Source organism: Hemitrygon akajei, chromosome 1 (genome assembly GCF_048418815.1).
Source record: "Hemitrygon akajei chromosome 1, sHemAka1.3, whole genome shotgun sequence".
Lineage (NCBI taxonomy): Eukaryota > Metazoa > Chordata > Chondrichthyes > Myliobatiformes > Dasyatidae > Hemitrygon > Hemitrygon akajei.
The window spans coordinates 37,424,568-37,437,169 of NC_133124.1; the positions used below are offsets into that span (position 1 = coordinate 37,424,568).

The following is a 12,602-nucleotide window of genomic DNA, read 5'->3' on the forward strand; positions in this document are numbered from 1 at the left end:
TCAGTGCCTTATCATAAGCCTCTGATGCATCATGCCAAAGTTTCCTTCACACTAGAAACATTTCTAGTTTTAAGCAGCTGCTGACATTGAAAAGCTGAAGCAACTTCTTTTCCATTTCTGTAATGTTGGGCTCCTAAACAGAGCTGATAGAACTAATGGCAACACCGAGACACAATACTTAAATGGTACCAGCAAAGTATTGCGATTGCGGTAGGTAAAAATTCATATCCATCATATTTTCAGCAGTAATTTCATCAGAGAGGCAAATCCAGATTTGATAAGTGTAATCTGAAACAGGTGGAATAATAGCTTTGGCCATGTCTCAACCAAACCTTAGGCATGCACTCTTTCCAGGCAAGACCTATAATTTAGAGCGTTAATTTAGTACCCTGATCCCAGGGATACTGAGGCCATGTGTGTTCGCTAACATATGGCTCTGTTGATCTGAGTTGGGTTAGCATGGATATGGGATTAGAGAGGCTGGAATTTGAAGCAACAAAATAATCTGCTGGAGGAACGCAGTGGGTCAGGCAGCGTCTGTGAGGATAAAAGAACTGGTGGTATTCCAGATTGACGTCCTGCATCAGGGCTGAAAGTGGAGAGGGAAGATAACAATAATAATGAGGAGAAGGAGTGTTAGACAGGGGCCAGGAGGTGATAGGTGGAGTGAGGAGGGGTAAAGAGCCAGGTGAGGTGAGGGGAAGGTAGACGTGAACACAGGGACTGGTGGGTGATAAGTTGGGACACATGGGCTGCAGGTGTTGGAATTTGCCCCATCCTCCACTTGCTCACCATCCCTCAACATTTCTCAATCCACCTATCACCTACTAGTCCATGTATTACCTCCGCACTCCCCCACTACTCCTTTTCCTAGCTATCTTCCCTTTCCCTTCCAAATGGGCTCTGCTTGGCTTGTATAAACTTCGAACAGTTTATGCACTGAAACCCAAGGAATGGACAGACTTTTTGCTCTTGATGGAATACAAAAGTAGGCAAAGCAATGCATAGAAGCTGAGGGTCACTGGCCTGAAATTCACGGTTTCTGTTTGAAAATTTAAAACTAAAAACTGTTTCATTTATATTAAAATTTGAAACGATTGTTAATGAACCAATTAAAAACACAGACCCATAATTGAAATACAATATATAGATCCACCTGGGCAATTCCTTTCCCAGCCCTGGACAAATGATACAAGCGGGGAAGGAACTCAGAGCAGAAGCCTGATATTATATGTGATTTCATTTTTCAATCATGAATGAGCTTTGAGGTGATGCAGAACATTAGCCTTTTCAGACTGGCTCTTGAGAGAATAAAACCAGGACTTTACATTCCTGATAGCAATTCTGTGACTTTTATCATAATTCTTTTCTCATCCATCTCTAAAATAAAATCCTTCCTAGCAAAATGAGGCTGCACTTTCTGGGAGTTTTGAAATGCTGCCACTAATTGTTAGCGTCAATGCTTGAACGTCTGGGTTACCTGCTGAACAGCATCTGCTGGCAATGAATCATTTTCCACTTCTGCCGCCAATGCAGCTGTGCTTGTGGGTACCGGCTCTGCTGGAGACGAGGGCAATGGCATAGCTTCAGCAGGTTCTTCTTGTCGTTGGGACCGCTCCACTTCAGTGCGAATCTCTCCGGTTCCTTCTGCTGCTGCTTCTTCCCCCTCTCCTTCCAGTTCCTCAGTCTCCTCTTCAGCTGTGGGTTTAAAGTGTGTTAGTTCACATGTGTGAGTGCTCCTTTGGCGCTGTCAGCTTCTGATATAGGAATGTCCGGTAAATGGCAGTAGTATCATCACCAAGCTGTTGTACGCTTAGGTGATGGGTGTGAGCTGGGAGGAGGGTACGAGCTCAGTGTGATCATTGATTGGCATTGGCCAGTGCAGGGACACTAATATCACCAGCAACATCAGCACTTTAGAAATAAGTAAAAAAATCAACAAAAAAAGACAAAGATGCTGGAAACTGGAACAAAACCAGAGCACTGGAAGAGCTCAGCAGGCGAAGGAGCATCAGTGATTGCAAAGAAAGCTTACCAACACCTCCACTTCCTCAGGAAGCTAAAGGAATCCGTCATGTCCCCATCCGCCCCCATCAATTTTTATCAATGCGCCATAGAGCACATCCTATCTGGATGACCGACAACTCAGTGGGGCGACTGCTTTGCCCATGACCTCAAGAAACCGTAGATACTGTTGCTGTAGACACAGCTCAGCACGTCATGGAAAATAGCCTCCCCTCCTGAGACCACGTCCACTCTTTTCACTGCCTCAGTGAAGCAGCCAGCATACTCAAAGACCCCACCCACCCCAGAAATTGTCTTTTCTCCCTCTTCCATTAGGCAGAAGATAAAAAAAACCCTGAAAGCACATACCTCCAAGCTTAAGGACAGCTTGTACCCTACTGTTATAAGATTATTAAATGGTTCCACAGTACAATAAGGTGGATTCATGACATCACAATCCACCTTACCATGACACAACACTTCATTGTCTACCTGCACTGCACTTACTCTGCAGTCGTTACACTTTGTTCCGCATTACCTTGGCAACCTCACTGCACTGTGTAATGATTAGATCTGTACGAGCAGCATGCTGACAAGTTTTTCACTGTGCCTCAGTACATGGGACAATAATAAACCAATTCCAATCCCAGAAGGTACAGATTGGCAAAGGGTCTCTGATGCTATGTGCCTGTGATATTGCTGCACTGTAAATTTTAAAGTGTCAGCTGAGATTCATACATTTGAAGCAGTTCGGTTTTTAACTTGTTGGATTTCTACTTCTTAGTGTTATTTTATTTCTGACAAGTTTCTGTTGATGATTTCTCTCACTGTATTTATTATTAAAAGAATACGGGGAACTTCTCACTGGCCACGGGAGTAGTACTAGAAGAAGAAGAATGTTATTTTTTTTGTTCAATAAAGGTAGTGAGGATAACCCTGCAAATTGTAGAGCAGTAAATATGACATCAGCAGTGAGCAAAACATTGGAGAGGATTCTTAGAGACAGGATTTACAAGCATTTGGAGACTCACAGGCTGATTAGGCATAGCATGACTTTGTGAGGGGCAGGTTGTCATGCCTCACGAGCCTGATGAAATTCTTCAAGGAAGTGACAAAGTAAAATAGTGAAGGTAGAGCAGTAGATGTGGTGTGGATAGTGTGGAGGGTTGTTGTAGGTTGCAACGGGACATTGACAGGATGTAGGACTGAGCTGCAAAATGGCAGATAGAATTCAACCTAGACAAGTGTGAAGTGATACTGTTTGGAAGGTCAAAGGTGAAGGTAGAGTACAGGGTTAATGGCAGGGTTCTTAGCGGAGAGGAGGATCAGGGTGATCTTGGGGTCCCTGTTCATAGATCCATCATAACTTCCATGCAAGGTGATAAGGTGGTGAAGAAGGCACATTGCGTGTTGGCCTTTATTAGTCGGGGGATTGAGTTCAAGAGTCACAAGGTAATGTTGTAGCTCCATAACTCTCTGGTTAGACCATAAATGGAATATTGTGTTCAGTTTTGGCTGTCTCATTATAGGAAGAATGTGGAAGCTTTAGAGAGAGTACAGAAGATATTTACCAGGATGCTGCCTGGATTGGAGAGCATGTCTTATGAGGACTGCTTGAGCAAGCTGGGGCTATTCTCTTTGGAGTGAAGGTGGATAAGTTGTGACTTGATCAAGGTGTATAATATGACAAAAGGCACAGACAGAGTGGACAACTAAAACTCTTCCCTGGGATTGGCATGGCTTATACAAGAGGGCATAGTTTTAAGGTGACTGGAGGAAAGAGTAGGAGGAGATGTTAGAGGAATGTTTTTTTACAGTGAGTGGTAAGTGCTAGTGGTGGTGGTAACGGCAGATACAATAGGAAGATTTAAGGCAGTCTCAGTTAGGCACCTTGATGAAAGAAAAATGGAGGTCTATGTGGAGAGAAGGGTTAGATTGATCTTGGAGTAGGGTAAAATGCCGATATAACATCGCGGCTGAAGGGCCTGTACTGAGCTATACTGTTCCATATACTCTGTGAAACATAATGGAGACACAAGAGGCTGCAGATGCTGGGATCTGGTGCAATGAACTATTTTCTGCAGGAACTGAGTGAGCTGTGCAGTGTCTGTGGAAGGAAAGTGGTAGTTGATGCTTAAGGCTGAGACCCTGATGCAGGACCCTTTGCCTCCATAGATGCTGCCTGACTCACTGAGTCCCTCCAGCATCTCGTTGCTTGCATAAGCAACATAACTTCCTCATTAAAGTTGAGACAATATCATCATTAATTCGCCCCACCCATAAAAAAATATAAAAGGATCGGCATGAGAAATTGAAAATGTGGTTACATTTTAGCTGGCTGTATTGGATTTGAAAAACAATTTTAAAATTCACTGTGCCTAAAAAGAGCCCTCTCTCAAAAGCCATGCCATAAAATTAAAAGAAAATGTGTAATTGTAACTTTAAGAGTTCAGCTGATCTCAACACATTGCTGTATGTGAAGAAGCAGAAGGTGGGGAATTGAGATCTTTTTGTCTTTGTGATTGGCTCATCATGTTTGATATCTTCGGCAATTATTTTGAATGAATGAATAAATCAGCATCTGAAAGATGGGTGAAAATTATAGTATTTGCCTGATATTACTCCAATAACTTCATTAAAGAAGGCATCTATTTTGCCAGACTACTGACATGTGGTGATATAAATATCATGGGTGCTGCTAAATATTTTGTGACCTAATCAGCCAAGCGTTTTCTAATTTTATTTCACAGGTGAAATTTTCTAATTTTAATTTTCCTCCTTGTTATTCATAAGTTTCTTGATTATTTCAGGTAGCCACATTGTAATGAGCACAACATTCACTTTGGAATTGCTTTCTAACCTTTAGCTTGCTGCTTATTACAAAACGTAAATGCTAAAACATATTAGTGGAAAATCTGCTTACATTTCTGAAAGTCAATCTCCCTGAGCACCATTTCTTCCTTTGTAAATTCAGCTGAAAAATGATCCATGTTCTCAAAGCCACGTTCTATCTTTTCCAGGTGTGATATCTTTGATGCTTCTGAAATCCTAAGAAGTTTTACAATATTTATAAATGGATTGTATGGTGCCACATCATATCCTATGAAATACCAACAAAATAAATCTATTCTGCTTGGTACTCACTTTTTAATGAGAGGTTTTGTATTCTGTAAGAGAAATAAACATCTTTATTAAACATTCAAAACAATCATTGCAAAAAATGCTGTATTTGACAGATTATTTAAAAGAATGCTACTTAAATTATGTGATTGGTAATTGAATAACATCTGTCTGAAACCCCACCTCTGCTCTTACATTGATAACATTAACCACCGCCAAAATAATGAACTTAATGGATCCATGCACATCTGTTAGAATGCCTAAAGTTCAAGTTCAATACAAATTACCATTTGTATGTTTTTAAAGAATAATTTATTGGGTGGATCAGATATGTTTGGTTCAAATCGTGATATATCATTTGGAGGCCAGTTGAAAGAGAAAAATGTGGATCTTCTCCTTGAATCCATTACTTTCTTTCTCTCCCCCAATGTTGCGCAACAGAAGTTAGTCCACAACCTATGACTAACTTTCAAGGATTCTCAAACTCATGTTCTCAGGGTTATTTATTATTATTATTTTATTTGCACAGTTTGCCTTCTTTTGCACATTGGTTTCTTTTCAGACTTTGTAGTTTTTCATTGTCTGTTATATTTTCTAGGTGCTACTAGCAATGCCTGCAAGAAAATGAATCTCAAGATAGTATATGGTGACACATATGTAATTTGATAATAATTTTCTTAGAGCTTGCAGTGTTTTCTCCCACCCATCATGGTAGAGAGCAGGAAACATTGTCTTTCTCTCTCTACTATTGTTCATCAGGGCTCTCTAATTACTCATTCATTCTCTATTTCATTTGATGGGGTTTCTGTTTCTCACATTTAAAAAAAAATCTCTGTATTCCTGGTTCAAGGTTAGACACTCATGAACAATGTTTAGCACAACCAGTACTGATCTGGGATAGCAAGATAAAGCGTAAATATCAGTCTATCCTATTCAAGATCAAGCTTTAGGAGAGTATTCTTTCTTGTGCCATGCGCTTTCCACATGAACTACCTTTGGCATCTTTATATCAAATTCCCAATTCACGTTAAGTTAGAAACAGTGATATAATTTCAAGAGTACTGGTAATTGAGCATAGACTTCCCAAGATCAAGTATTACTTACAAGACGTTGTATACCACACCCACCAGAGACTTTAATAATTCAGTAAACTGAATCTCAGAGATGGAAAGCCAGTCTTTCAGTTAGATCGCCTTGTGTGCTCTATCTTACATGCTTCTGTAACAGGTTTCGATTACTTCCTTAATGCTACTGCATATAAAAACTTGGATCATGTCACTATTCCAGTGATCGTAAGAAGAGTGTTGGAGAGGCTGATGTTCCATAGACGTAGGTCAGGGATATTAAATTCTCCACGCCAACTTGTTCAATGGACTCCATAGAGAGAATCCCACAGGAATGGAGCATTTTGATAAGGGTCCCCATAGCAGGCTCATAGAGGAAGTCTGGTGGCATAGGATCTAGGGAAACTTGGCTGTATGGATACAAAATTGGCTTGCCCATAGAAGGCAGAGGATGGTAGCGGATGGCCTGGAGGTCAGTGACCAGTGATGTTCCATAGGGATCTGTTCTGGGACCCCTGCTCTTTGTAATTTTTATACACCTTTGTACATGACTTGGATGTGAAGAGTGGGTTAATAAGTTTGCAGATGACACAGAAGTTGGCAGAGTTGTGGATAGTGCGGAGGGCTGCTGCAGTTTGCAATGGGACATTGACAGGATGCTGAGCTGGGCTGAGAAGTGGTAAGTGGAGTTCAACCTGGAGAACTGCGAATTGATTCATTTTGGAAAGTCAACATTGAAGGCAGAATACAGGGTTAATGGCAACATTCTTGGAAATGTGGAGGGACAGAGGGATTTTGGGGTCCATGTCCTTCGAGCATCAAAGATGCTGTGCAAGTTGATAGGATGGCTAAAAGGCATATGATGTTTTGGTCTTCATTAGTTGGGGAATTATGATCAAGAGGTGTGAGGTAATGTTACAGCTCTGTAAAACCCTCATTAGACCATATTGTGAATATTGAAATATAGAGTTACCCTATTCTCCAACCTAATAGTTAAAACCTGACGAAGTTCCACAGAAAGCAAGTTCTAGAATCACATTAAACAACACACAAGGTTGCAAGTACACCATCACTTTTGCCTGATTGTGCTTCATAAATTGTTTCCTACACTTTCATATCAGAATCCACTTTTATACTGATACGATTGTCCAAAATATCTATCAAAAGCATGCACAGACATCTTAAGATTGCAATATTTTTGTCAGTAAATAACAACCACAAATCTCACAAACAATAGTAATAAAAAACACTGAATATGTTTCAGTAAACAGATGAACAGTATTGAATAATTGGACCAAAATCTTGTATTGTAATACATTATGGTACTCTTAAGATATACACATTTCCAGAAAACTTTAGCCACAAAAGACCAGGTGAGTACCTGTAGAAAGACCGCTATTTCAGGCTCCTCCATGCACTGTAATCCAGTCTCGATAACCTTGGAAACTGTCTCCAGATGTTCTCCATATTTTCTCATCAATGAGCGAACATGCTGTGTTTTTTCTTCCTGTTCCACAGTAATGATTTGCAACATGTCTTTTTTCCTTTCCTCGAGCATGGCATACAGGCCATCAAATTTTTCACACATCAGTTCCTTCTGACAGGAACCATTACTCTGTAAAAATTAGGAAATGGTTATTTTCATATAAACTAAATCTCAAATGTTTGAATGTCAACATTGGTGACTTTAGGGATGAGATTATTTTTTACTATATTAATATACTATATCTGCCACAAAGGGAATAAAATCATGTATAGAAATTAATTTTGTGTGACATGTTAAATATCTGTTGGTAACTGGATCACTTATACGCCTGCCTGTGGTAGGTGCCAACTTGTTTGCTTGAACACACAAACTCCTTGACCTCTTTTGGTCAAATTCTAGGGACTTAGCAAGTTCAGAACAACATAATCAGGGACCTGGTAGCAGTCGTCAGAGCGAGGCCAAGGCATGTTTGAGACGGAGTTGGAGCGAGCAGAGCGGAGGAGTTTCGGAGTCTGTCCACCTACACCGAGAGGGAGGTTTGATCAATCTAAGCACCGGGCCAATTTGGCAAATTCAGGTATGGACCTGAACGTGGAGGAGGGGTCCAGGCCCAGAGCGTATTAATGTGACAGGGCCCGGTCTTAGACCCGATGTTTGGACGATTTAAACGCCAGGCCAGAGGGATTGAAAAGGCAGTGTCTCGGGACCGAAGGTCAGTTCTGATCGCTGCTCCGAGACCTTTGCTCCACTCTCTGCTGTGTGGACTCAGAGGCTGAGGGCCTGCTCTGGCTGCTTCAGGCTTCCTGTCTTTGGATTCACTTTCATTCTGAATGCTCTCGCTTGCTTTTATTGTTTGCATAATTTGTTTTCTCTCTCTCTGCGCATTGGGTGTTTGCTGGATTTTTAAAATTGGCTTTCTGTTTAGGTTTCTTATCTGTGACTGCCTGTAAGGAGGTGAATTTCAAGATTGTATAATGTATACGTACTTTGATAATAAATGTACTTTGAACTTTGAACAGTCTTTGGGAATGCCTCATTTTAGTCAAGGATACTGGGGCAAAAGTAAAATATAAAATTAAACGAATGCAAATTGAAAATACACCTTTGTGAAAATACTTCTGTAGCAGAGTGAAGGGGGGACACTGGCATCAAGAATGCAAATTACCTCAATATTTCTGCATGTCTCTTCCATCTGAGTGACTACAGACTGAATTCGGTCATTGCTCGCTACCAGCATTGAAATCCCATCACTGAGTTCAGACTGCATACAAAAGCAAACAAAACATTCTGAATAATCCAAGCAATAATTAGATGGAATTCTGTTTCATATTATAAAGATTGGAATGAAATTCTTAAGTTCAATACGATCATTCCTCACAGGTTGGCGGGTAAGCTATCCTTGTTGGGGCTCACCACCTCCCTCTGTAACCGGATCTCGGACTTCTTCATGGACCTCAAACAGTCCATGAGGGCAGCAGCATCTCTAGCTCCATCACGATGAGCACCGGTGCCCCCAGGGTTATGTGCTCAGCCCACTGCTGCTCACATTGATGATGCACCACTGTACTGCTAGATCCATCTCTAACCACAACGTTAAGTTCACTGACAACATGACTGTGGTTGGCCTCATCAGCAACACAGGTGAGTCAGAGAGGAGGCAGAGCGGTTTGTGGACTCTAATGAATGCAGCAACTTCATTCTCAACCTGGGCAAGACTAAAGAGTTGATTGCGGAATTCAGGAAGGCTCATGCTGACCACTCCCTACTGCACATCAGTGGCTCCTCCATGGAGAGTCAGGAGCTTCAAGTTTCCTGGGGTGTGCATCATGAATGATCTCATTGATGCACCATCAATAACTCTCTGAGACGTGAGGCCAGATATCGGTTTTTATTGACTGGAAGAAAGAACAAGCAGTAGTTGACCACCATACGACATCCTGGAGAATGAGGGCCGGGCTCAGGCCTCAATTGCCTTTATACCGGGGTCTGTGGGAGGAGCCACGGTCAGTGGGAGGGGCCACAGGAGCAGCCAGCAGGGGGCGTGTCCAGACAGGTATATGTAGTTCACCACATTCACCCCCCCCCCTTTGTTTTAAAAGAGAGTCCCCATGGGGCGAAGTTTCTTATAAGTATATGGCAAAGGGGAACCGCGAGTACTCGTCGATAATGTTGAGAAAGTAGACATTGCGGTCGATGGAGGGAAGGGGGCCCTTAAAGTCAACACTCAGTCGCTCAAAGGGGCGGGTGTCCTTGATAAGTTGCACCTTTTCTGGACGGTAGAAGTGCGGTTTGCACTCAGCGCAGACTTGGCAGTCCCTGGTCATCATCCTGATTTCCTCAAAGGAGTACGGCAGGTTCCGGGCTTTCACGAAATGGTAAAATCGGGTGACCCCCGGGTGGCAAAGATCTGCATGGAGGGCGTATAGCTGGTCGAGCTGTGTGCTGGCACACGCTCCCCGGGATAGGGCATCAGGGGGCTCATTGAGCCTTTCAGGCCAGTACAAGATATCATAGTTGTAGGTGGAGAGTTCTATTCTCCACCGCAAAATTTTATCATTTTTGATTTTGCCCCGCTGTTGGTTGCTGATCATGAACGCAACTGAGCGCTGGTCGGTCAGCAAGGTGAACCTTTTGCCGGCGAGATAGTACCTCCAGTGCCTAATAGCTTCCACTATGGCCTGGGCTTCTTTCTCCACCGCGGAGTGCCGAATTTCAGGGCCTTGAAGGGTACGAAAGAAGAATGCTACTGGCCTGCCTGCCTGATTGAGGGTAGCAGCCAGCGCGAAATCGGAGGCGTCACTCTCTACTTGGAAGGGAATGGTCTCGTCCACCGCATGCATCGTTGCTTTGGCAATGTCCCCTTTAATGCAGCCGAAGGCCGCGCAGGCCTTGGCTGAAGGGGAAAGGTGGTAGACTTGACCGGGGGCGGGCCTTGTCTGCGTAATGGGGGACCCATTGGGCGTAATAGGAAAAGAAGCCCAGGCACCGTCTGAGGGCTTTGAGGGTGGTGGGAAGAGGGAGTTCTAACAGGGAGTACATACGGTTGGGATCAGGGCCAATGACCCCGTTTTCCACGACATATCCAAGGATAGCGAGTCGGGTGGTTCTGAACACACACTTGTCCCTGTTATAAGTAAGGATCAAGGCTTTGGCCACTTGGAAAAATCGTTGGAGGTTGGCGTTGTGATCCGGCCAGTCGTAACCACAGATGGTGATGTTATCCAGATAGGGAAATGTGGCCTTCAGTTGGCACTGGTCCACCATCCGGTCCCTTTCCCTCTGGAAGACCGAGGCACCATTCGTGACACCGAATGGGATGCGCAGGAAGTGATAGAGCCTGCCGCCCGCCTCGAAGGCAGTGTAGGGGCGGTCCTCTGGGCGGATGGGGAGCTGGTGATAAGCGGATTTCAGATCTATTGTCGAGGACACCTTGTACTGAGCTATCTGGTTGACCATATCCGCGATGCGGGGTAGGGGGTACGCGTCAAGCTGCGTGAACCTATTGATGGTTTGACTATAGTCCACGACCATCCTATTTTTCTGCCCGGTCCGAACAACAACCACCTGGGCCCTCCAAGGGCTTGTGCTTGGCTCAATGATCCCCTTCCTGAGCAGCCGCTACACCTCTGACTGAATGAAGGCCCTGTCCCCTGCGCTGTACCTCCTGCTTTTAGTTGCCACAGGTTTACAGTCGGGGGTCAGGTTGGTGAACAGCGGTGGGGGAGGGATCTTGAGGGTGGAGAGGATGCAAGTGGTGTCGGTAGTGCAGCTGTCGGCATGGTGCTGGGTGGGATGTGCGGGTCGGTGTGTGTATGTGGTCAGTAGCGGGGTATATGGCGAAGTCCCACAAAGCTGAGGATTCCTGACAGTGAGCGGTGGGAGGGGCCCATCATATGCCATAGTCACACTTTCGAGGTGGCTCTGGAAGTCCAGCCCCAATAGCACAGGCGCGCACAGTTGAGGCATGACCAGTAGCGCAAAGTCCCGATATTCTGTGCCCTGCACCACCAATGTCGCTACACAACCCACCCGGATGTCTGTGGAATGCGACCCAGAAGCCATGGTGACCCTCTGGCTTACCGGCCGTGTCACGAGTCCGCAGCATTGCACTGTGTCCGGGTCAATAAAACTCTCAGTGCTGCCCGTGTCAAACAGGCAGCTAGTCCTGTGCCCCTCCACCAGGATGGTCCATCATTGACCTTGCAAGCTGGTGTGGGGCGCTTTGGTTGAGGGTTACGGAGGCCAGAGTTGAACTGCCGTCTTGGTGCCCGGTAAGCACCGGTGGGTAGGGGGCGGGGCATGTTGGCGCCGACAAAGATGGCCGCCCCCATCCGGGCATGCAAGATGGCGGCCCCCATGGCTCGCACGAGGCGGGCAGGCAAGATGGCGGCAACCAAGATGGCAGCCCCCATGCCTCACACGCAGCGCTGCCCGACCCCGCTCGTGGTTTAGACTTACAGACCTTGGCGAAATGGCCCTTCTTCCCGCGGCTGGAACAGGTCGTTTCTCGGGCCGGGCAGCGTTTTCGGGGGTGCTTTTCGAGTCCGCAGAAGTAATACTGCATGGGCTTGCGACTGGCAGCAGCTGTGGTCGGGTTCGGGGAGTTTGTGGAATTGCGACTGGCAGTGGCGTTGGCGAATTCGCTCGCGGGAACCGGCGGCGGCGGGGTCTGAGGTGTCCACAGAACCGGCGGGGGATCGCACGGCTGGACAGCATCAGCATTGTGCAGAGCAGCCTCCAGCGTGTCGGCCGTCTCGATCGCCGAGCGTAAGGTAAGATCAGCATTTTCCAGCAGCCACTGGCGCACGTACACTTACCTGATCCCTGTAACAAAGGCGTCTCGTACGAGGAGCTCCGCATGCTGTTCCGCCGTGAGAGTTTTGCAGTCACAAGTTCGCACGAGTGTCTGTAGGACTCGGAGAAACTCG

At 45.0% G+C, this 12,602-nt stretch overlaps 1 protein-coding gene across 4 annotated transcripts in view; it reads right to left on the reverse strand.

Annotated features, from left to right (window-relative positions):
- trim55a (tripartite motif containing 55a) overlaps window positions 1-12,602 on the reverse strand; it is a 79,185-nt gene that overhangs the window by 17,658 nt on the left and 48,925 nt on the right. For all 4 annotated transcript variants that reach the window (XM_073041444.1, XM_073041461.1, XM_073041434.1 and 1 more), the window contains exons 4-8: window positions 8,840-8,935; window positions 7,570-7,803; window positions 5,149-5,171; window positions 4,928-5,052; window positions 1,481-1,698 (exon numbers count right to left, since the gene is read on the reverse strand). In XM_073041444.1, coding sequence (XP_072897545.1) covers window positions 1,481-1,698; window positions 4,928-5,052; window positions 5,149-5,171; window positions 7,570-7,803; window positions 8,840-8,935 — 696 coding nt within the window. The remainder of the gene's footprint in view (window positions 1-1,480; window positions 1,699-4,927; window positions 5,053-5,148; window positions 5,172-7,569; window positions 7,804-8,839; window positions 8,936-12,602) is intronic.